Below are 25681 nucleotides of genomic sequence, written 5' to 3' on the forward strand. Positions count from 1 at the left end.
CATCAGTGCCATTCCTCGGGGTATAATTTTGTCAAGGGTCAGGATCGATTTAAGGAAGGGGCTTCTCACAGTGTGGGATGCTGGCAAGTCTGGCAGTGGAAGGGGGGATAATTAGGGTTTCTTATCACAAAACCGTTTGCTGGGTTCTTCTGACTGGCTGCTGTGAGGAATGGGGTTTCTGTCACCCCATGGGAGAGAGGGGACATTTGTAGGATCTGGATTTTATAATGTACTATGAGAATTAATGTATGATTTGATTTCATCCTGTCAGCCACCCTTTTAGAATAGCAGAAAGGAATGACAGACCAGAACAATCCTTATGAGTGATTATGGTCACCCTTTTGTTTTAGGATAAGTTATAATGTCTACTATGGTTTCCTATATGTATTACAATATAGGCACTCTAGTTAAATATACATTTCTTTGTTTTAAGGTTTTAGTAAGTAAGAGACAGGATTCTCTATTGTGTCTATGTTAAGTAGATTAGAGGAACATTGAAGGCCTGGGTCCCAATGTAAATTGTCTTGGTTATTGATTGTAAAACTTAGCAGGGTTTAATTTGCAATGCCTTTTTGCTCGATATAAAATACTACTGTTTGTATTCTCAATCTGTTTGTGTGAATGAGGAATGTATGCCTCAGGAAAAGATAAGGTGTGAAGGCCATTGTTATAGCCAGAGTCAAGGAACAAGGAGTGAAGAGACTTAAAGGACATCAAAGAATCATCAACGCACATCCATAATGAAGGGCAGATTGGCGACCCTGAGGTGAAGGCTGGCACCCCTAAGGACAATTGATTAAATCAGAACAACGGAACAAAGGACAGGATGACCCTCTAAATGCTGTATATTTACCTTCCTCTATAAAGATCCCGTGTGCTTTGTAAGAGCATAACACATTTCTCTCTAGGGCCTGGTCTACACTAACCCCCAAATTCGAACTAAGGTACGCAACTTCAGCTACGTGAATAACGTAGCTGAAGTCGACATACCTTAGTTCGAACTTACCGCGGTTCAGATGCGGTCCACACGCGGCAGGCAGGCTCCCCGTCGACTCCGCGGTACTCCTGTTGCCGAGCTGGAGTACCGCAGTCAACGGCGAGCGCTTCCGGGATCGATTTATCGCGTCCAGACCAGACGCGATAAATCGAACACGGAAGTTCGATTGCCAGCTGTCGAACTACCGCGGTAGTGTAGACCTGGCCTAGGACTCCTTAGGGATTGCTTTCTTCTTCCTCACAGGACGTGGTTACTAATCAGATCCATATCTTATCAGATCCCATGTGATCGGTGCTCAGCTTCCCGTACCTCATTCCAGGCACCGCCAGCACTGAGCTGATCGGAGCTTCACTGTGGATCTGGCAGCAGGATCAGCATGGGCAGCAGTCTAACACTGCTGGGCAGGGGTGGGAGTGACATTCTATTACCCTGCACTGTTCCAGACCAGGCAAGGCTGAGACACACATCTCAGAAACCCTGCATGAAACTCCAACTTGCTTGTGGGGCCTCCAGTGGATGGTCCCACACCCGACCCTTCAGCTCTTATTCTGACCTTGCTGGAGACAGGCTTGACCGCGAGGACCACGTCACAAGGAATTCTGCCCACATTGGCGATCTTGAACCGAGCTGTTGCCTGGTGCCCAACCAGGACGTTACTGAAGATGAACTTGTTCTCATCTGATACAAACACTCCTCCGCCTTCCACTGCCTGCAGGATCTGGTAAAGGTTGATGTTGCTGCAGATCCGATGTTCCTCAAAAATGGACCCGATGTCATCGACCACAAAGGCTGAGGGAAGAGAGACATGACAGCGGAGACAGTGTGTTCTCTGGCTGAGAAACACAGGCCTAGTTTGTCTTGGGAGCAACGCTACTGACTTCAGTGGCATTAATGCAGGATGAGCTTGACTCCAGAATCCTGTTTGCACAAGTCAGGGCAATGGCACACCCCTGAGTGAGTTGTCAGCAATTCGTATTGAACCTCAGACCTCTGGATCTTAAGGCATGTGCCACTATCACCTGCATTTGTCTACCCCGCAGCCACTCAGTGTGGCACTCTGTCCCACATTAGTGGTGGCTGGGCCACTCTGAGAGGGGTCGATGAGCCCACTACAGTCGGAGCCAACATTTATTTCCAGCAATAGCAGCTCAGGCTTTCAGAACCAGAGAGCCCAGGTTCAATTCCCACTGCCAATAACCCCCCCAGGGGTGTGGGGTTACACCAGTGGCAAAGTGCACAAAGCCCAGCTCTCCAGGCTGTATTCCTGTATGGAAGGGCCTTCACGGGGGACAAAACTATCAGGAGGAGAGAACATTCGTTGTACACAAAAACGGTAACTGACATCACAGGAACATCTCTGTGCTTTCCCTGCTGTCATGGCTCTCTGGGCAACCTGGCACTGCACTGCCCCCTAAACAGGCCTGATCTGGCCCTTGAGGTTAGCATGATGCATTCTTCCACTAACCCCAGGGTAGAACTGCTCCCTAACGCCCTGGCCCTATTTACAGCGGGTCAGACCCTGAAGCCCTTATCCGTTCCTTTGACTTGGATACATTTTGCTCGAGTGAGGATGGAGCACAGCTGAAGCACACACTTCAGGGTTTGGCCCAGAATCTATTCCTCAGGCCAACTCTTTTCTCATGATCCCTTATGGCAAAAAAGCAACAGCGACTGGGGAATGGCAAAACAGATATGCTGCAGGCCTCTCCGTCAGCCTATCCAGCCCTTCCAGACGCCAGCCTCTCTCGGGAAGGAAGGGGATAGAAGGCCCAATCCAAAGCCCCCAGAATTCAGTGAGAGACTTTCCACTGACTTCAGCTGGGCTTGGATCAGGCCCAGAAGGAGCTGTGCAAGCCCGTGCTGAGAAACGCTATCTACTCAGCTCCTGCTGGAGCTCTGCATTGGTGACTGTTGCGACACCAGGCTTTGAAAGGGTGACCCAAGCTGGGGGCAGTGCAGAGGAGGAGGCTGCAAGATTTGACCTGTGGAGTTTGGGAGAGTAGGAATGTTCAGTCTAGAGAAAGGGAGGCCAACCAGCTGTGGACGAGACCAACGGGGAACGGAGAATGATCGTTCTCTCTCGTCAGCCAGGACTGAGCCAGAAGCAAGCAGGGGAAAACACAGTGAAACATTAGGAAATACCTGATACCTCTGTGACAGCTAAATAACTGTACAGGCTGTCAGGGGTCACTGGCCCTTCCCCTTACTGACCTGGTGGATCAGATCGCTGGTTCATCAGCTTCTGTCTCCTACCTCCAGCAGTTGCCAGCTGATGCCTCAAAAGAAAACAGTCCTCCCTGCTCCATACAGCACACCTAGGCTGGACACCAGCGAGGGGGAATGCCTTCCTGAGCCTGCCTGCAGTGGTCAGTTTACACTCTGAAGCATGAGAGTTGGTTACCTACTATCCCATAATGTGCTGCCAAATCCAGCAAGGAATGGAGGCAGGCAGTGGAGATTTTCAAGATGAGCCATCTTCTCTCTCAAGGGGGGTGTCAGGGATAATGCCACCCCACTCCATATGCTCCTTGGGGAAGAGGGAGTGGACGCAGTGATTCAGCCAATGGCTGTACAGAACATGTCTATACCTGGTAGGCATGACTCAGCAATCAAGGTGTATGGGATGCCTCCCGGATTATCGTCAGGGTCCCTGTCGGTGATGTCAATGGCCAGGTATTCCTCACACTTTCCCACTGGCTCTGCTAAACAATCAACTGTGATGATCTGCTGGCCTCCTGCAGGGATGGATCCAAATCCAGGATACACTGTGAACATGCCTAGAGTGAAGCGAGCCTGCAAAAGAATCCAGGGAAAGCCTGCCTCAGATATCCTGCCAGTTAACAGTCCCAGGAGAGGAGCATTCCACTCCCTTCATTTCTCCCTGCTTCCCTACAGCCAGTCATGACCACTGCACATTCCCTGGGGCCGCTAGGACATGGAATGAACTCTCAGTACTCCAACAGCCTCCTAAAGAGGATGCACAAAGCATTGGGCTGTCAGTTTAATGGTCATGTCATGTGCACACAGCCAAGTTCAGGAACCTACCTCAGTCCCCCTGCCCTAGGCGGCAGGGGAAGCACCAGAAACCTTCTGGTCAGCGTAAGAGTGATGTTGCCAAACTGTAGAAGAAGCAGCATCTGATCCTCCCTGGTCAAAGGAAGGGGGATTGGGAAGTAAAGGGAGGGGAAAACAGCAAGGATCCTGATTTCTGGTGGGGAGCAAAACAAAAAGGAGAAGTATCTTCCTGGAAAAGTAGGAGGGAAGAATGAGAGTAGAAAGGTTGGGGGAGAGAAAGGGGAAAGCACGTGAGAAAGAAAATCACCCAGAGTAAGAATATCAGCTCTGGAGCAGACATACCGTGAATGACAACAGCACATTCTCTGATCTAGCTGCCCAGGCAGGGTCACCCCTGGGGGAGCAGAAGAACTCAGACTGGAGAAGGGCCCTAGCAAGACACTGCAGCAGATGTGAGGAGCGGGTTGGAACATGTACCCACCTGCGCAACAAGGTTGATGTCCTTCTGAAGAGATTCCGTGCGCTTGCTTTGTTTGCCAATAGGAGGGATTTTGCTTAAGGTCTCGCTGTCACGGGAACGGGAGTGCTTGATGTGAGATGGTCTGGAAGGAACAGCAGAAATAAATCATGCTGGGGTCTCCACTGTGTCCAATCCCCTCCTGGGTTTGACTGTCCCAGGGCTGGGCTTGCCCTAGGAAGGGGCACACCCATTCTGAGCAAGTGCCAAATTGAATACACACAAGAGCATGCCTGGCTGAAGGCCATTAACAACAACACTGGTCACGTATGCAATCTCTCATCCATAAATCCCAGCACTTTACAAAGAAGGGCACTAATAAGCCCTATCTCTTCTATAGCACTTGTCATCAGCAGAGCTCAAAGTGCTTTACGATGGAGGTCAATGTCATCACCCCCATTTTATAGATGGGGAAATTGAGGCACAGAGTCGTCAGCATTCGCTGGTGCTTTCTCTTACCCCTTTTTTGGTAGGATGGGCAGATCTCGTATTAGCTTGCCGATGAAGTATTTGAAATCAAGAGCACCTTTGTTCTCCAGAGTGAAGCTGCAGGTCTTCCGGGTGCTGTTCATCATGGAGCCAAAGTTGACGAGCGAGGCTGGGGAAATGCTGTACTTGGTGAACAAAGAATTCACTGACACTTTCACTGGAATGCTGGCAATGGTCTCGCCTCCTTCACAGACATTGGGCTCAATCACCTGGGCAGAGGAGGGTGGATTGGCAAGTGGAGTTTAGAGGACTCTGCTGGTCTGTCTCATAAATCCACAGAGTTGCTGCCTACAGCCTGGGAGCCATGGCACACTTAGCCAAGCACTCCCCCCCGCTTGTGTCAGTTCCCTGGTGACTTGAAGGCCTTTGTCGTTCCTAAGATTACCCTTGCAAAGACTTGGCAGAAGTCCCTAGGAGCTTTCATGGATTCACAGATTCCAAGGCCAGAAGGGACCACTGGGATCACGTTGCCTGACCTCCTGTGTAGCACAGGGCAGAGAACTTCCCCCCAATAATCCTAGAGCAGAGCTTTGAGAAGAACAGCCAGGCTTGATTTAACGATCGTCAGGATAGAGAATCCACCACGAGCCTTGGTAAATTGTTCCAGTGGTTAATTACCCTCCCTGTTAAAAATGTACGCCTTATTTCCAGTCTGAATTTGTCTAGCTTCAACTTCCAGCCACTGGATCATGTTAGACCTTTTGTCTGCAGAGCCCATTATCAAACATTTGTTCCCTGTGTAGATACTTATGATCTGTGATCACGTCACCGTCAACCTTTTCTTTGTTAAACTAAATCGATTGGGCTCTTTTAGACTATCGCTATAAGGCAGCTTTTCTAATGCTTTAAGCATTCTCATGGCTCTTCTCTGAATCCTCTCTAATTTACCAACATCCTTCTTGAGTTGTGGGCACCAGAACTGGACACAGAATTCCAGCAGTGGTCGCACCAATGCCAAATACAGAGGTAAAATAACCTCTCTAATCCAATTTGAGATTCCTCTGTTCATGCATCCCAGGATCGCATTAGCTCTTTTGGGCAGACCGTTACATTGGGAGCTCACGTTCAGCTGATTATACCCACCATCCCCAAATCTTTTTCAGGGTCGAATCGCCCATCCTATAAATATGACCTACATTCTTTGTTCCTAAATGAATACATTTAGCTCTATTAAAATTCTATTTTTCCTTGCACCCAGCCTACCAAGCAATCTAGATCACTTTTGAATCAGTGACCTGACCTCTTCATTATTTTCCACTTTTTTCCACCCAATTTTTGTGTCATCTGCAAACTTCATCAGTGATGATTTTATGTTTTCTTCCAGGTCACTGATAAAATGTTAAATAGCACAGAGCCAAGAACTGATCACTGCAGGGCCCCACTGCAAGCATATCCACTTGATGATGATTCTCCATTTGCAATTACATTTTGAGACCTATAACCTAGCCAGTCTGAATCCACTGATCGTATGCTAGGTTCATTTTATATCATTCTAGTTTCCCCACCGCCAACACTCTTGCACTATTTCCCACTGGAGAACGCTTGACGTGGAGTCCCTGGGTGTGAACTTTCTTACAGTCAGCCATCCTGAATCATCCTTCTTACAGAAACCTATGATGGAGCAGCTGCGAATGCTTCTCTACTCCAGTCACTGGGTCAGTACTATTCCTTGCAGTGACTCCTGCTGAAAGGGGCTTAGAGTGAAATCTTCTATGCTCCTGCATTATTCTTCTTATAGGGACTTCTTGGCTAGGAAAGGCTAAACCTGGAGTAGCCTTGAGCTTTTTCAGGGTCAGGCTCCTTAATTCCAATCCTAGGAGAAGCTAGGCCTGGAGAGGCCAGGACTGCTGGCTCTTTAAATACCTATTCCAAAGCTAGAGGTGGATGCTCATCCCTGTTTCGGGAACATCATGAAAGGCTTTGACAAATACCTGGATGGTAGCACTGGATCCCTCAGTTAACCAGTGCATCCCCACTTGTGTGTGACAAGGAATATACACAGCACACAGGGCGCCATCAGCTGGCTGTCATAGCCATCCCAGCTTGGCCTGTGCCAAGGTCTTTACAGACATCTCACCTGGCAGTACAGGATAGGCTTATCTTCAATTTTCATTTCCTTCTTGGAGCGAAAGGTGATCTGGATCTGAGTGGGGCGGTCAACAGCGGCTAAAGTCCCCTTCTGGGGCTGGATGTTGAAGACAGAGTTCAAATTTGGCATGTTGGCTTCAGGGCATTCTAGAGTGAAGCTGAAGGATGGAGACAAAACAAAGGCTCTTTGTGAATTGGCCTGTTTGGTTAAGGACACTAGAGCCCGTTGCATAGCCAGGAACCCAGTTAAGAGCCTCTGCACAAAACACTTAGGAATGTGAAAAGGGCCATTAAGATCTCACTCAGCTTTGTTCAAGAGATTCCAGATGGAAATTAAAATTGTGGACTTTAGCTTGATTTACTTCCAAGGCCAGATTTTCAAAGGGTCTGAGTTTTCTGTATGCACCTGTCTGTGCATGTAATCTGCATTTTCATGCCTAACTTCCTTGTTTGTAGGATGCAGAATGTGCCTATGCTTTGCAAAATAGAAGTTCTTAAAAAAAACAAACACCTGACACCTTGTGATGGGGTGTACCAGACCCTCTGAGGCCCCCTGCTGGAGGCCTCATGGCCCTGACACATCCCGCCCCAAAAAGGGCAGTGGAGAGAGTTCTCCAAGCTGCCTAGAGTGGCTAGGGTGATCAGATGTCCCGATTTTATAGGGACAGTCCCAATATTTGGGGCTTTGTCTTATATAGGTGCCAATTACCCCCCACCCCGTCCCGATTTCTCACCCTTGCTATCTAGTCACGCTAAGAGTGGCCGTGTGGGGCACAGCCAATCAGGGCCCAGCAGCCTAGTATAAGAAGAGCTGCAGGCCAGAGGGAGTTCAGTTCCTTGCTGGAGCTGTCGGAACGTGGATGGGGTGTGGCCGGCTGACGGAGCTGCAGAACCCCAGACAGGGGAGCGCTGCCAGAATCCGGGGCGAGCAAGGAGGAGCCCTGAACTGGTTGCTGGGACTCCATCAGGACAAAGCCCTGAGGTAAGGGTGAAGGCACCGTGGGGAAAAGGCCCAGGGAATTAGAGCAGCGGTGTGACATAGTTAAAGGGACACAGCAGATGGCTGCGATCTATAGGGTCCCTGGGCTGGGACCCGGAGTAGTGGGTGGGCCCAAGCCCCCCCCACCCCTCAATAGCCACTGGGGGAAGTGGCCTGGCCATTGAGGCACCCCAGAGGGGGAACTGAACTGTAGTACCCAGTGGGATAGCTGCAGCCAGAAGGCCCGAGAGAGTGAGTGCAGGCACATGCACTCAGCCATAGGGGCGCTCACCATTGAAATCTGTAAATAATAAATCACAGCCATGCCCACTGGAGAATGATTTACATTTTGTTGTGTTTCTTCTTCAGTTGTCACGCTGTGTAACATACAGTTGTTGGTGTGTTGAATATTTGAAAATGGTGACCTCTGAGCTTTGCTACTTACCCTGATTGTGATCTAGTCATTCCAGGAAGAGGTTATATCAAGGGGAATAACGGAACGAAAGACTGGACTGATGGGGACATCAAATGCTTATACATCACACCGCTGAAATAGTTAGTCGTTTACCTGTATCCAATCTCATATTTTCCTTTGTTCTTCAGGGACACCATTTGCCTAGCTTCATCCAATACTCTAATGACCCCAAAATCCAAACCACCATCTGTACCTGAAGAGAAAGCCACAAGTGGGAGGAGAGATGGTGATGAATACTCAGGTCTTGCATGAAACACCCCTGCAAATCACAAGATTTGAATCTCCAGAAAGTCAAAGTCCTCCAGAGAAAGTCTTCTCAACATTACCCTGGGATGCTTCACTGCCCTTTTTGTTCTGTGGAGAAGAACTGCATGGCTTAGTGCTAAACATCGTTGTTTTCATTTCCTTGCAGTGCTACATGCCTAAAAGTATATGTCCTCTCAGTCTGTGAGCAGTGCAGACTTGCCACTTGCTGGCTTAGATAGCCTACATGTCAGAAAGCTGGAAATGGTTTTGTACGGGCTTATTGTGATGGTTTCCAACTCAACAAATAAAATAAATTGCATACAAAAGCTACTTTAACAGAAGGTTATGGTGAAGTCAAGCACTCAAAAGTTAGGAAATGCCAGTATTAAGGTGACCTTAATTCACCCCCTTGGTGTGTATATATCATGCTACAGTCTATAACGACATGGTCACTGACTATTTGTTCTACTGGACGCTGGCCTCATACAGTTATACATCTGGACCCTGTGCCTAATGAGGGCAACCTTAATTCTTACTGATCCGGCCAGGCCATCCTGAGTGTGGGGGACAAAGACTGACCTCTGGGGAAGCTGATGTCCAGAGCAACGTCATAGGACTCGGCAAGGATTTGGATGTTTTCGTACTGAACAATCCCCAGGATGTTTTCCATGTCTGAAACCTTAGGCAACAAGAAACAGCCGTCACTCAGCGCACCTCTGACCTCTGCTGATGAACATAACATGAGTTCTTCATCCTGCCAATGACACCCACCTCCTCCTTTGCCATCAGATTCCAGCATCAGCAGCAATCCAGCTGCAAGGCATTTCCTACCCTGCTAACCTCCTGGGCTGTCCCAAAAGGATTCTGCTGCTGTGTGAAACTTCAGCCTAGTTCTCCACCCTTCCAGCAGGAGACACTCACTACTAATGATGCTGTTTATGGTTACCAGCATAGTTTGCAATAAGAGATGTTCCTAACAACCCCCAGCTAAGCTCACGCCGAGGCAGCCTTTCTGGACATCAGCCCAGCCGCAATGTAGGAGGTAGGAAAGGGACTCCTGCATTGTGCCTTTTCCTGTGATTCGTTGCTATTTAAATTTCAAAACCAAGCTTGTTTCCGGCAGGGCCCTGCAATGGGAAGTGGCAGAGGCTGTGCAGGAACCCTAGAGTGACTCCTGATGTGTCCAGTGGGACTAGCCAATGCCAAACGGAGAGCACTATGTCAGCAACCCTGAATCAGCCCAGTCACTGCTCCCTTGACCTGAGCCAACCTGCCTTGGTGGGGGCGGGGGGGGGGAGGGCGGGTGGATTTGTTGTTGGACGGCTCTATCATCAGGCTTTAGCCCCAGATGACTGGTGGGAACTGGGGCTGCCCCAGACTGAGGGGCAGAGTTGCATAGGGCCGGCCCTGTTGGAGAGACCAGACTCCGGTCCAGCTGGGCTAGCCCACTGGGGATTTGTGAGACTCGCAGGCTCCAGGATACACTGGAATATTTTGATTCAAATAAAGAAAAGCAACAGAAACATTGACAAAAATGGCCATTTGTCCAGCGGCCTGCAGGTGCTACCTCCCCAGCCCATAACACCTCGCTTACCCAGCAGTGCCTCCCTGGTTACTTCATCTCCAGGATCTTACCCTTCTACAAGCTGGTCCCTTGGAGAAAGGCCACAGGCCAGAGCTGGCGTGGGGAGGGGAGCTGGAGAAGTGCTCCTTGCCGGTAGAAAGCTGTGTCATTCACAACACCTGCTCACCACCGTCCCACCCATCTCACCTGCCATTGGTGGTAACTGCCAAGTACAAACCTTAGTGCCAAGCCTCACCAATGCCCTCCAAAGTGTCGGAAGGCAGGGCTGCTGGGTTTGTAGGTGCTGGGGAGGGAAGGGTCTGCCTCACCTCCAGTCGGATGACCTTCTTAATGTTGAGAGGTTTTGTAGCCTTAAAATGCAGCTGCAGGCAGTACTCTGAGCGGGGACCGATGATGCCCTGGTCTTGTGAGACAGAGAAATCATCCCCCAAGTTCTCCAGGCCGCTGAGCCGCCAGGCTACAGGCATCGGGGAGGTGTTTCTCAAGGAAAGCATCTTGGTGTCCTTTCTAAAAGGAGAGGAAGACACTCAGCTGTTGCTGCCAAAGCAGCCATTTTAGTTTTGCATTTGAATGGGGCCCAGGCCGATCCAGTCTCATGTGGCCTATTAAGTCACACAGATCCAGCTGGACCCACAGGGTTTAACCATATTCAGTTCTTTCTTACTTTGCGTGTGCCAGAATCTTAAATTCAAGTTTTGGGGAGAATCACAGAGGTTTAGTTACAATGAACTCAAGCAAAATAAGAACTTAAGTAGCAGATCAACATCTGACCGGCTTGGATCACTTTAACTAGCTCCATTCCTGCACATGGGAGTGGGAGCACTTGGGGTCATTCTGATGGACCAGCATGAGTGTGGGTCACATCCAGAGCCCCAGTTAGGAACAGGTGCATCAGAGAGTATTCGTCGGTATTCCTGGGAGGACAGTGAATGAGAAGCGGAATGATGCAAGCATCTGGATCCTAGGCATGTGAATGGGACGTCGCCATTTGGGTTCTATGTAGTCTACGTCTATGTAATCCTGCCTCAGCACGGGAGGATGGATTAAATGACCTCTCGAGGTCCCTTCCACCCCTATATTTCTATGATTTCTCTGTCTGTTTTACTGTGACATTTAATCACTTGAACTTATGGGCTTTAGAGTTAGAAGCTTAAAATAAGGACTCGTTCAATCGTAGGAAGGTGGAGGGGCGGATTTGCTGAGGAGACGTGGGACGACAAGTTGCGTTCAATGAGTCAACATGCTCCAGTCCTGGCTAGTGAGCAGGAGAACAGCCCTGCCTCCAGGGTGACCTGCAATGGGTGTAAAGGAGAAGACAGAATGGAGCCCGACTGCTCGCTGTCTGGTCTGTTAGATGCTGCAAGCCTAGAGGCGGGCTGGGAGAAGGTGGAGGAGCTGAGCACTGAGCTACAGAAACCCAGACAAGCGAAGACGGGTCCCTTCTGTTCCCTGTGACATGCGCCTCACTGGAGGAAGAGTGCTAAAGGACAGGAAACCGGCAGGCGCACTGCAGTCTCACTGGAAAATAAGGGGCTAAAACACAGGAGTAATCCCTTGGGAGCTGCAGCATGGAGCGTATTGGTGCAGCCAATGCACAGACTTGTGAAAAGCCCCAATATCACCGACTGCTTAAAGAGTCCAGCCCAAAGAACAGGGTAATAATTTGGGGCCTAAACATGGGTGTAGTTTGGGGGGTGCAGCGGGGCCACTCCCCCCCATTTCTGCGAGCATCGAGCTGCTCCTCATCCCGCAGGCCAGGCAGAGCAAGCCGGGCAGCCCCAGGTTGCTACCTTGATGCCTCCTGGGTCCTATTGTTCACCTGTTTCCTGTACAACCATGGGGGGGGGGGGAGGGGGATGGACCGGGAGGAGGGGGATGCAGGGAAGAGACAGTGGGGAAGGGGGGGGGATAGGGCAGGAGAAAGAGAAGGAGATGTGGGAGTCGGGGGAGGGGGATGAGGTGGGGAGGGGAAGAGGAGGAGATGTCGGGGGAGGGGGGAGTGGGAGTCCAGCATGTGGCATCCCCTCAGCTGCAGCCCCAGCCCCAGCTGGGAGTCACCAGAGCAGCTGCAGCGGCTGGTGCCAGAGTGGCCGCAGCTCCCATGCTCAGGTCACCACAGCAGACAGCAGCAGCTGGGGTCCCCCATTAAGCAGCCCGGAACGTGCAGCCCAGGTAGCACTCCAAGTGAGGGGAGAGAACCAGAGCCAGGGAACAGGCCTCAGCATGCGCGCCCGCGCACTGGCCCCCCAATACAGCCGTCAGATTAGGCAGTAATGGCAGGCAGGGTGCCGTGAAGAGCCCTCGCCCCGAGCATACAGCTACAGTGCAGTGGGGAGGTGTGGTTCCCAGCCTGGGGACACAGACACGTGCTAGCTCTGCTCTAGCTACTGCCTACAAATAGCAGTGGGGCCAAAGCAGCACAAACGAACCCTGCCCGACCCCCTGGGTGACCAGTTCATGCTGCCCCAGCCACACTGCTGGATTCAGCATGCTAACTTGAGGAGAGTTAGAGCACGGATGTCCACCAGTGCTGGGAATGACGCCTCCCAGCTGCAGTGTACACATACCCGGAGGGAATGAGGAAAGAAACTGGAGATAAAAGGCAAGCCCTTGAGTCAAAATAAGCAACTTGAAAAAACCAAACGAGGCCTGGCCTGAGGAGCAGGCTCCAGACTATGTTCTGACCGCCCTTCGGAATCCCAACCTGTGCAGCAGCAGCTTCTCAAAATGCAACTGCTTGCGGTCGAGCTCCAGTTCAGGACGCACCCCTTGGCAGCAGATTCTGAAGACCACTGGCTCTGGATTCTCTTTAATGCAGCAGACGATGCTGTCATCAAATATGCCAGGTGCGGTGGGGTACGCCCATATGCTCAGCTCCTGGCACGGCACCCCAGAGAAGGAGAGAGAGAACAGGGCATCATTCAGAGGGGAAAACGGCTCCCAAATCTCGCGAGACTGCGATACCTGTTTGTCTCCTACCTGCTTCTCATTGGGTTTCAGCATCATGGTGGGAGGATCCAAGAGGTATGTATTTGCCTTGATGTCATGCTGGAAGCAGAAAAACACTTCCGCTTCCAAAGGGGATGCGTTGAGGATGGTTATCTTCTCGGAGTTGTTGGGGTATCGGAGGGCCTTGTATCTGCAAATGAAACGCACTGTAGAAGAGACAGCGGGCCCGAGAAAGTGCTGCACCTTCGCCCTTTTTATGCCACAGATACAGCACCTCCTTTCATGCATCTGTACACGCACCATATACTGTTTTAAAAACAGCCTTATAAAATAGCCCCATCGTAATCATCATTGGTATAAGGAACATCATAGAATGGAGGGTTACTTCCTTGTAACCGAGTCCTGCGAGTGACCCCTGCAGCGTCACGCTAGTGGGATCAACTGACTCTATAGAGGCCACTCGCAGGAGAAGTGCCAAAAATCAATCTGGCTTGTGGCTTTTTTTGTTTTTGTTTTGCTTCTTTATGAGGAATAAATAAGGTCTGATAGGCTTTTAAAAATCGTTTAAAACTAGTTCACTTTTTCTGCTTGGTTTTCACCTGAGAAATACCAGGAGATTTCTTGTGTTCCCTGTTTTGCTGGATGTTTCAGGTGTGTGTTTGCACCTTAACTGAAAGGGGTGGGAGAGGAAATGCTGGATCCTAGACAAAGGCATCCTGTTCTCCAAAGTATGAAATAGGCTTTGGTGTTAAATGGTTAAGAAACAAAAGAAAAGCTCAGCATGTTAAAATAATCACACTACAAATCCCCTTTGGCTCTCACTTGCTTAGATATCAATTGAATGGGACAACAAACCACCACTACTTCTCCAGTCATCCATAGAGTTCCCAAGCAGAAAAGAACTGAATTTTTACTGTTAACAACAACAACAAGACAGCATTAATCACCCTCCCCGCCCCGTAACGGCAACAACGAAAAACCTCGGGACAGGCTCTCGGGCTGAGGATGCACAGTGCTGGCAAAAGCAGCCAAGTGGGCATGTGCTCTGCTGCCGTAACAACGTCGGCAGCAAAAGCAAAACTTTCCAGCATAGCTATAACCTCCAAAACAAACTACCACCACCACCAAGAAAGGGCAGGAAGCCAATGTTTATTCCTCTGCAGGTCACCTTTCAAAAAAAAGCCTCCAACACTGTGGGCCAAATCTGACATGCTGACTAATCACATTGTTCATGACCAATAATGTGTGTCTATTACAACACACCCAACTCTTCATATCAGTAGATCTCAAAGTGCTTTACAAAGGGAGTCAGTGAATCCCCATTACACGGATGTAGAACCCCAGGCCCAGAGAGGGGACGTGATTTGCCCACAGTCACTCAGCAAAGCAGCATCAGAGCCGGGAAAAGAACCCCGATCTCCTGAGTGCCAGTCCCGTGCGCTATCCACTAGGTCACACTACCTCCCTGTGCTCTCACTAGAGCTGCTTTGCCTGAGTAAGGATTTGGCCCACAGACAGGAATCTCTCATTATCAAAACATGTACATGCCTTGCTGAGTAATCATGGGAGCTCATGAATGTTTGGGACTATTTAGAAAAACTGGATGAGCACAAGTCCATGGGGCCGGATGCGCTGCATCCGAGGGTGCTAAAGGAGTTGGCGGATGAGATTGCAGAGCCATTAGCCATTATTTTTGAAAACTCATGGCGATCGGGGGAGGTCCCGGATGACTGGAAAAAGGCTAATGTAGTGCCCATCTTTAAAAAAGGGAAGAAGGAGGATCCGGGGAACTACAGGCCAGTCAGCCTCACCTCAGTCCCTGGAAAAATCATGGAGCAGGTCCTCAAGGAATCAATTATGAAACACTTAGAGGAGAGGAAAGTGATCAGGAACAGTCAGCATGGATTCACCAAGGGGAAGTCGTGCCTGACTAACCTAATTGCCTTCTATGATGAGGTAACTGGCTCTGTGGATGAGGGGAAAGCAGTGGATGTGTTATTCCTTGACTTTAGCAAAGCTTTTGATACGGTCTCCCACAGTATTCTTGCCGCCAAGTTAAAGAAGTATGGGCTGGATGAATGGACTGTAAGGTGGATAGAAAGCTGGCTAGATCGTCGGGCTCAACGGGTAGTGATCAATGGCTCCATGTCTAGTTGGCAGCCGGTTTCAAGCGGAGTGCCGCAAGGGTCGGTCCTGGGGCCGGTTTTGTTTAATATCTTTATTAATGATCTGGAGGATGGTGTGGACTGCACTCTCAGCAAGTTTGCCGATGACACTAAACTAGGAGGCGTGGTAGATACACTAGAGGGTAGGGATCGGATACAGAGGGACCTAGACAAATTAGAGGATTGGGCCAAAAGAAACCTGATGAGGTTCAACAAGGACAAGTGCAGAGTCCTGCACTTAGGACGGAAGAATCCCATGCACAGCTACAGACTAGGGACCGAATGGCTAGGTAGCAGTTCTGCAGAAAAGGACCTAGGGGTCACAGTGGACGAGAAGCTGGATATGAGTCAACAGTGTGCTCTTGTTGCCAAGAAGGCTAACGGCATTTTGGGCTGTATAAGTAGGGGCATTGCCAGCAGATCGAGGGACGTGATCGTTCCCCTTTATTCGACATTGGTGAGGCCTCATCTGGAGTACTGTGTCCAGTTTTGGGCCCCACACTACAAGAAGGACGTGGAAAAATTGGAAAGAGTCCAGCGGAGGGCAACAAAAATGATTAGGGGTCTGGAGCGCATGACTTATGAGGAGAGGCTGAGGGAACTGGGATTGTTTAGTCTCCAGAAGAGAAGAATGAGGGAGGATTTGATAGCAGCCTTCAACTACCTGAAGGGGGGTTCCAAAGAGGATGGAACTCGGCTGTTCTCAATGGTGGCAGATGACAGAACAAGGAGCAATGGTCTCAAGTTGCAGTGGGGGAGGAGGTCTAGGTTGGATATTAGGAAACACTATTTCACTAGGAGGGTGGTGAAGCACTGGAATGCGTTACCTAGGGAGGTGGTGGAATCTCCTTCCTTGGAGGTTTTTAAGGCCCGGCTTGACAAAGCCCTGGCTGGGATGATTTAGTTGGGAATTGGTCCTGCTTTGAGCAGGGGGTTGGACTAGATGACCTCCTGAGGTCCCTTCCAACCCTGATATTCTATGATTCTATGATTCTATGAATGTCCTCCCTCTTCTTTCCCCCACTCCTCTCTTTGTCTCTGTCTATGACTCTTGCCAGTCCCCACCTGCATTTAGATTGCAAACCCTTGGGGGCAGGGGCAGCATCTCCGCTAGTTAACATGCATTGCCCAGCACTCTTTGGGCCATTCAGAATAATAAGGCGTCATTCATAACATGCAGCAGTGCTAGGAGACTAGACTCTTGCTCCTTTTGTTGGTACCTGTCTCTCGACTTTCCACAGAGCAAGGGGCCGAAGTGGAACACCCCTGAGCTCATCACATACTGTTTGAAGATGATGTCGTCAGGCTTCGCACTCTTCCTCCGGTGGGGAAATACCATCCTATAGCAGAGAAGCAGACTAGTGTGAGGAGCTGCAGGAGCTAACAAGCCTGTAGCTAGAGGTAGCCAGATAAATTTCGGTGAAACATTCTCTCGTCTTAATCTGCCAATGCAATGAAATCAAAATGTTGTGTGGTTTCCTGCCAGCTTACCCACCCAACTCCTCAGCAGCCCTGGCTTCCACATGGCCTGCCCCAGAGCTGAGTCTTCATTCTTTGTCACCAAGAATTTGGAGACGTTTGGTTTTCAGTTCAAATCAGAACAAAATCAAACTTCAAGCTATCAAAAATCCTCCACAAAACAGACTTCCCAGGTCACCTGTAACCCTTAGCGCCCTCAGGAAGAGCAGAATCAAGCCCAGCATCCTGTGCTCAGGCATAGAGGATGATATTAAACCTTCTATCCTCCCTCCCTGCCCTACCAGCATAAGACCAAGCCTCTTTCCTGCTCCAGTTCTATCTCGCATCTCGCTGAGAAGAGACACCACACTCCCACGCAACAAGTATTGTTACAAACTGACATTGCCTGGAGGCTCATGCTGAATGTACTCAAGGCCAGAAAGCAGACTCTTTCCCGTGCAAACGTGACCACAAATCCACCACTTGTCCCATGCAAGGTTCATCCATTCCTATACAGTAAAACTCTCCTGACTTTGCGTTTCTGTTCCCTGCCCCTGTGCCCTAAGTACTCAGCTGGTGATTGGGATTCATCAGAAGTGATGTAGAAAGAGTGGTGCAGGTTGGATTCCCTTGAACTTCATCTAAGCAGGAGACCAGTTACAATATGGGTGTGCCCTGAAGCTGGGAGAACATGGTTAAAAGAGGAGTGTAGGAGGCAGCTAGAGAAGAAGGCTGGTTAGGACAGTGGTTACACTGACTAGGGCCTCAGAGACCTGGGTTCAACTCTAGACTCTGCCCTTGACTTCCATATGTAAAATGGGGAAATAGCAGTGCCCTGCTGCACACAAATGTTGTGAGGATAGATCCATCAAAGAATGTGAGGTGCCCAGATACTGGGAGGGTCACATAAGTAGCTACTTGTTTTCCCCTGACCATATTTAAAGCCCAGACAGCTCAAGGCTTCAGCCCTGTAATGTGGATGTGTTTGGGTCTCACCTACCCTTATTGTAACCAGCTCCCCCCGACTCAGTTACTCTCAGACTCCGTGACTTACACCGCCCACCGACAGGCCAGGGAGATCAACACCGAGGAGCTGGAACACGGTGTAAATTAAAGCTGGGGTGTCCCACTTGAACTGGCCTAGTCTCTTCTCCTCCAATTTTGTGCTTTACTTCCTACTCTCCTGCCTTCTGGCCCCTTGACATGTGAGTTACACCAACGAAGAGGACGTCTCTGCTGCAGGCGGGGTGTGACATACGCGAGCGAACCAGCTCAGGTACTGGTGGCAGTGATGCTGGTCACCTGAGTGATCACCCAGGGCCCTGGGTGAGCTGCCACAGCTTCCCCACTGTCAGAGTCTAGAGGCTGGAAGGTGGTGTCAGATTCGGCAGCTCAGGCTCCCTCTAGCCCTCAGAAGAGCAGCCCAGCAGCTTTACCAGGCAGGCAGGTACTGACCTGGGGTCCTGGCTGATGGTAGGGTAAGTGCAGGTGCCTCTGCAGTAAAGCTGGTACTGCCGGCGCGTGCCCAGGATCTCGAAGTTCAGGGTCTGATCAAACTGCCCTGCCACGGTGGAGGAGAAGTGTATCTTCATGACAACCTCTCCGTTAGCAGGCACCGTCCAACGGAAGCTGCTCAGCCTGGCGGTGAGAGAGAACACCCGACAGGACGAGACTGAGAAAGCTGGGGTAACTTGTAGAACATAAAATCCCAGGAACCCTGCCAGGCTGGCTTCTGGGTCAGGACCTGGCACGCAACAAGAATGTGGACACTCCAGTGTCTCGCCTGTTAGAGCAGAACATGGCACCATGTGTGTGACTGCGGTACTGGATTCCTACCATGTGCTCTGCATGCACAGCCCCTGAAACCTAGCCAGAGCCTGCTGCTAGTGCAGAGTGTGGCTGCTCCCTTGCTCAGGGCCAGTAGCGCAAGGGAGTCCATTATACTAGTGGTTCTCTGACAATGGCTTCCTCTTTGCTTCCGAGAGAAAGTCAAGGGGTTCACTTTGAATACTGATCCCTGTGAAGCTTGGATGAGAGGCCATCTCTTCCCATGACCCACTGGAGGCCTGGCATTGGGACCTTAGCAATTTGCTCTCACAGCCAGTCTGACAGTCTGCGTTGGCTGATCTACAGGGTGTGCCACAAGGTCCATCTTCTCTGAGGCACTGCCCGGACGGGCGGGAACTGGGCAGGTTGGCAGGAGGTGAAGAACAGTTGTTTTCAGTATCTTGGTTTATTTCAGAAGAGCCAAGGGAGAAGAATGTGTTAACCCAGGACGTCTGATTAACCTCCCCAATCCATGCAGGAAGAATACCCCTGCACTGGAGCAGAGTGTGGTGCTGGTCCTTTGTCCCCAGGAAGGGGAATGCCCAGTGAACAGGAGATTCCATCGGAACAGCAGTGCCACTGTGAGTGATCTGCTCCGATGAGGCGCTGAGAGGAGGCACTGTCTGTGCTGAGTCTAGGGAGTGGGCCTGCTTGCCTGTACACATGGGCCAGCCTTGTCACCGGCATGGGAGTGAAGAGATTATACTCTTTCTGCCTCTGTCACAGCTAAGGCGGGAGCCACAGACTGATCCAGCATGAGAATGAGACATACACAGAGTAGGGCTGCCAACTTTCTACTCACACAAAACCGAACACCCTCGCCCTGCCCCCGCTCACTCCATCCGCCCCTCCCTCTGCCCACCCTCACTCACTCGCTCATTTTCACCAGGCTGGCTCAGGGGTTGGGGTTCGGAAGGGGGTGAAAGCTCCGGCTGGGGGTGCTGATTCCAGGGTGGGGCCAGAAATGAGGGGTTCAGGGTGCAGGAGGGGGCTCCGGGCTGGGACAGGGGGTTGGGGTGCAGGGGTGTGTGAGGGCTCTGGCTGGGGGTGCAGGCTCTGGAGTCAGGGGCGGCTCTACGTTTTTTGCCGCCCCAGAAATGAGGGGTTCGGAGGGTGGGAGGGGGATCAGGGCTGGGGCAGGGGGTTGGGGCGTGGGAGGGGGTCAGGGTGCAGACTTCGGGCAACGCTCACCTCAAGCAGCTCCTGGAAGCAGTGGCATGTCCCTGCTCCAGCTCCTACACGGAGGTGCGGCCAGGCAGCTCTGTTCACTGCCCCATACGCAGGTTCCCAGCCCTTGGATGCTGCGAGGGCGGCGTTTGGGCCGGGGCAGCGTGTGGAGCCCCCTGGCTGCACCTACGCATAGGAGCCAGAGGGGGACATGCCGCTGCTTCCAGGAGCTGTGTGGAGCCAGGGCAGGCAGGGAGCCTGCCTTAGCCCCACTGCGCTGCCGACCGGACTTTTAATGGCCCGGTCAGCAGTGCTGACCGGAGCTGCCAGGGTGTCTTTTTGACTGGGCGTTCCGGTCAAAAACCAGACCCCTGACTACCCTAAGAGCGAGCCCTAAGCACCTCCCTGCTACATGGAATCATCCACTGTCTCCTTTGAGCAGCACCCACTGCTGTTCAGTATGCCTCGGAGACATGTCCTGAGTGAGCAGAGTGGCCTGGTGGGACCCCTAAAAATCCCCAAGGCAGAAGGAACATCACCGGCCTCCAGTCTCTATGGCTCGTACTAATCAGGCTCCCTGCTAGAATGCATCAGGCTAAGCTGCCTGGTAGCTCACCTGAGGATCTTTTCTTGGGATTGGTCCCCAATCAAGTTGCTTTGATCCAGCTCTGACAGTGGTGCCAGTGCTCCGGGGCCTGGCCCCTGAAGACCCTTCTTGCGGCCTGTGCTGCGCTTATCCTTCTGAGCCTCACGGCTGGGCTCTGCTTTGTCCTTCTTCAGTCTGCCTCTGGTTGGGGTGATCTGTTCTTCCTGTAACCCAGTGCGAGGGCAGGAAAAGACAGTCAGAAATAGCTCAGGAGACCCCAAAGGAGAGGCAGCAAAGTACTCTACCAAGATGCAATAGCGCCTAGCCAAGAGCAACGGCGCTGAGACGAAAGAAAGGCCAAGAACGGAGGGTTGTGCCCACTCATGTTTAAGCAGAAGGAGTCCATGCTTAGGGTCACCGTGTGCCTTAGCCCTACGTCCCTGAGGTAAGGCCTCCAGCGTGTTCAACAGGACAGATAACAAGTAATGAGCATCCACCTGCACCGGCTTAATGGCTTCTGTCTGCGTAGGATTTAGATCCTTTGTTGTTGTTGATTTTTATTTCATCAAGGAAATCTCTCCTTGTGAAACGCCTGTACAATTCTAACCACAACAATGGGGTCTGTTAGTTTGCTGCTTTTCATGCTTTATAACAGTCTTTCAAAGGCTTTTCTTCCCCTTCTTTGCTGACTGACATTGATTTTCCCCTGTGCTTTGAATTGAGCTGCAATGAAAATGGGTCTTTATTTAAAGGGATATTGGAAAGAGGGTGTTTTTTTAAAATCAGCTAAGGCCCAAGTTCAGGTTCACAAGCCAGCACGAACCCTCAAAGCAAACAAGGGAGCTGTGGTTCTTTAGAAGTTAGCAATGTCAGGGTCAGTGGGTGCTAACATGTTCACAAACATGCACATCCAACTGTGCATCTAATCTGCATGCACAATGACCATGACTCTGCCAGGGATCAGGAAAACTGCCGGTGTGACTGACCAGTTGGAAGTGCCACGGGCCAGCTGTGTGTGAAGTCATGGTAACAGTGTGTGCAAATCAGGTGCACAAGCACTCACACCTTTCAGAAAATGTAGGCGTTAATGTTTACTATTCTTTATTACCACAACACACAGGACCCCAGTCAGGGAGCAGGACCCCATTGTGCAGCACACTATACAAACACAGAGACTGATGTCAGTCCAAATCTTCCTAGACACAGGGACATGTCATTTCTCTGCTGCTAATTTCATTTTATGGTCAGGTCTTGCGGCTCACCAGCCTGATCATTCCCATCACCACGGGACCTTCTGCAAAGCAACATTTCCACTTAGCCCTGTACCTTCACCACAGGGACAGCGACAGAAGCATCTGCACTGCCCTCTGCATCCTTCTTTTCCTCATCCATATTTGTATCTTCGGGCACAACGAAGGTGAAGTGCTTGAGGGCTTCTCCTGCCACATGAGCTATCCGCTTCTCTGGGTAGGGAATCACGGAGAAAAAGGCGGTCGGAGGGATGGGTGGCCCTGAGGGACCGAGCCCCAAGCCGTCCAGGATCTAAGCCATGAGAGAAAGCCTTTCATTAATGCCTCATTCATCATTAATAAGGCTGCGAGTCTTTCGCAGAGGTCACGGAAGTCATGGCTTCCGTGACTTTCTGGGACCTCTGTGATTTCGGCACTGGCCCATGCAGCTGACCCCAGGGCCGCCTCAGCTGCTCAGGTGGTCTCAGGCAGCTGGTCCCGGAGCAGCAGCAGTGCCCCGGGCCGCCCCCGCTCCAGCAGCAGCAGAGGCGGGGCCCCGAGCTGCCCCGCAGCCCGGAGCAGCAGCAGCGGGGCCCTGAACCACCCCCAACCCAAAGAAGCAGCGACGGGGCGCCGAGCTGCCCCGCACCCCAGGGCCCCAGCGACGGGGCCCCAGGCCACCCCCCGCCCTGAGCAGCAGCGGTGGCATGCCAGAGGTCCCCCCGCCCCCTCAGAGCAGCAGCCACGGGAGCCCCTTCCAGAGCACCTAAGGTTTAGTCAGGCCTATTAATACAGTACAAGTCCTGGACAGATCAGGGGCCAGGACTTTTTGTTTATTGTCCGTGAGCTATCCATGACTTTTATTAAAAATACCCGTGATTAAATCATAGCCTTAATCATTAACCTCCAAGTCTTTCCTCTACAGAGAGAAATGGAGTGTTAAACTGCCACCCAGGAGCCAGGTGTGATAGTGGGTCGCTGCATAAGTGTAGTGGAAAAGCCCCAGAGCATGGCCAGCCTGTGGAAATCCTTCCTGCATGACTCTGGGAAGAAATCTTTCGCCACCTCAGTTACCTGGGAAGTTACAGATGTCAGCACTGTGGCCCCATGACCCGCCTGGCTCTTGTGCCATTGGCCGCTAACTCTGTGGTGCTGATAACTCCATTAGAAGGGAGGAGCCAGGATGGCAGGACCAGAGGAGAGGAGAGGAGAGAAAGTAGAGACACACAAAGGAAAGAGGATGGCAGGAGAATGAAAAAGGAGGAATAGGAAGAGGAGGAAAAGAAAATGAAAGTGGAAGAACAAAGACGGCGATAATACTGGATAACACCACTTAGCACTTATTCAGTCTGAGGTGCTTCTCAGACACGCAGCGCTGAACCTTTATTAACAGTGGGAATCATCACCCCCAGTTTACAGGGAGGGAACCCAAGGCAGAAAGAGGCTGTGATTTGCCCAATCCTGCAAGGTGCTGAGCTCCCTCAACTCCTACCACCTCTCAGCAGGTGCTCAGAACCTTGCAAAACTGAGCCCCCAGCTGCAGAGCCTGGAGCTAATGTATGTAACAAACAGCCATGCATTAGAGCTTGGCCACTGCAACCCTAGGCTGAGCGAGTGCTCCAGAGCCCAGTAACATGTGCTCTTGCTCACCATGTGAGACAGTGGTTTTACCTGCTCTACTTCTGGCAGCTTGCCACTCTCCAAGATCCTCTTCCCACTGGTGTCCTCTGAGTTCAGTACATGGAAGTCCAAGCATGGCACCCCCACGTCTTTCTTTCCATCCTGGTCTTTGTCTGCTCCTTCTGCCCCTTCTCCCTCCAGCCCAGACACCTTAGAGTCCGCCAGTGCCTTTAGCTTTTCCAGGCGCTCCTTCTCAGCTCTCTCCTTTTCCAGCCGCTCTCTCTCGGCTCTCTCCTTCTCCAGTCTTTCCTGACGCTCCCTTTCCCTGTCCTTTCGGCCCTTGCGGCCAGACGGAGCCTGACGCTGATCTTCCGCTTCATGCTGGGTCTCCTCAAGGCCTGGGGGCGGCAGCTGGACACCCTGCACCCGGTCCCAGAGTGACAAAATCTGGACAATTTCCCTCTGTGCGGCGTCATAGACTTTAAACCTCTGTGTCAAGTTCTTCTCACTGTCACTTACCACCTCCTTTTCCGTTTCCTCCTGCTCCGGGATCGGGGGTGGCATCAGCCCGAGTGGCAGGACATCTGGCAGAATGAGTTTGCTCCGCTTTTTCTTGTCCTCCTTGTCACATGCCACAGAATCTGGACGCTCTCTCACAGACCCTTTCCTCTCCACCCCTTCGTTCAGCTTGAGGTCTGACCTATTGACAGTGGCGACACTGGCACCCTATGAGGTCAGGATTATGGAAAAGGAAGGGAACATTTGTAAGTACTAACTCATAGCTTGTAAGATTATATTTGTATTACCGTAGTGCCTAGAAGCCATGGGCATGGACCAGGACTTCATTGTGCTAGGCACTGCACAGACACAGAACAAAGAGATGGGCCCTGTCCTGAAGAGATCCCAATCTAGCTGATTTGATACAGAACCTTCCCACAACAAGTGTGCAAGGGCTATCACATCCCCTGCACGATGATATCCTCAGCGTCTCTTAATGGGAAGGCTACTGCGTTCTCCTGTATCTGAGTTCGAGATGCCAGCAATGAGGGTAGTGGTTTGGACAAGCCCAGGTTTCAGACAAAATTACTCTCTCCTGCAGGAGACTTCAATGAAGTCAATGGGACAAGTGTGTGCCCTGCACCTCTGACAATCGGGCTCTACTGAATGTACAGACCTGGCAGCATACCCTGAATGTAAAGACCATGGCGGGAAGCTGAGGGCTGTCCAGTGCTTCCAGCCCAAAGCTGTATGAATCTATGTGTGACAGCGTACCCCATAAGGCTTTATGGGTGGGTGTTTATAAATGTATGTATGATATAACTGAAATATGTTTTGTGCTGTATGCTTGCTTGATTTCTAAGTAAGCTTGGTGAGGCATTTGGTCAGCTTCTTTAGGAAGGAATTTGCCAGGTTAAGTACCTGATCGGGAAACACTTGGGGAACAATGCATCTTGGAATGCTCCAATCCACATAAGAAGTCTTCCTGGAGACATGCAAGATACCATGTGGACAATGGCGTCGGCCTGTAAAGACTGAGTCATGCAGGGGCATGTGACTTGCCCAGGTGTCTCCAAAACTCCATCTTGGAGCTGGACTTTGCATAGGAGGGAGGAGGGGGGTCTCCTCCCACAAGAGAGAGCCTATTTAAACCTGGGGGAGACCCCTCCATTTTGTCTTCAGCTGGCTAAAGAAGGAGCCTCTCCACCCCCCCAGGATACTTGAAAGAAACCGAAACAAAAGACAGAGACTACAGGGATTGTGAGAGATTGCTGGACCCAGGCTAAAGGGAGATTAGCCTGTAAAAGGGAGCATTCTGGAACTGGTGAGAAACTTATCTGTATTTAGTTTGATTAGGCATAGATTTGCGCATTTTATTTTATTTTGCTTGTGACTTACTTTGTTCTGTCTGTTACTACTTTGAACCACTTAAATCCTACTGTCTGTATTTAATAAAATCACTTTTTATTTAGTAATTTACTCAGAGTATGTATTAATACCTGGGGGAGCAAACAACTGTGCATATCTCTCTATCAGTGTTATAGAGGGCGAACAATTTATGAGTTTGCCCTGCATAAACTTTATGCAGGGTAAAACGGATTTATCTGGGTTTAGACCCCATTGGGAGTTGGGCATCTGAGTGCTAAAGACAAGCACACTCCTGTGAGCTGGTTTTCAGGTAAACTTGCAGCTTTGGGACAAGTGATTCAGACCCTGAGTCTTTGTTAGAGCAGACTGGAGTGTCTGGCTCAGCAAGACAGGGTGCTGGAATCCTGAGCTGGCAGGGAAAAC

At 50.8% G+C, this 25681-nt stretch overlaps 1 protein-coding gene across 1 annotated transcript in view; it reads right to left on the reverse strand.

The window, feature by feature from the left end:
* Positions 1-25681, reverse strand: part of HYDIN (HYDIN axonemal central pair apparatus protein) — a 383856-nt gene that overhangs the window by 74528 nt on the left and 283647 nt on the right. The window contains 15 exon segments of the mRNA XM_065416810.1: positions 1551-1786; positions 3586-3790; positions 4494-4614; positions 4989-5227; positions 7096-7264; positions 8654-8753; positions 9386-9485; positions 10700-10898; positions 13096-13268; positions 13371-13530; positions 16726-16845; positions 18419-18601; positions 20574-20767; positions 21858-22085; positions 23444-24118. Coding sequence (XP_065272882.1) covers positions 1551-1786; positions 3586-3790; positions 4494-4614; positions 4989-5227; positions 7096-7264; positions 8654-8753; positions 9386-9485; positions 10700-10898; positions 13096-13268; positions 13371-13530; positions 16726-16845; positions 18419-18601; positions 20574-20767; positions 21858-22085; positions 23444-24118 — 3102 coding nt within the window.

Source organism: Emys orbicularis, chromosome 14 (genome assembly GCF_028017835.1).
Source record: "Emys orbicularis isolate rEmyOrb1 chromosome 14, rEmyOrb1.hap1, whole genome shotgun sequence".
Classification (NCBI taxonomy): domain Eukaryota; kingdom Metazoa; phylum Chordata; order Testudines; family Emydidae; genus Emys; species Emys orbicularis.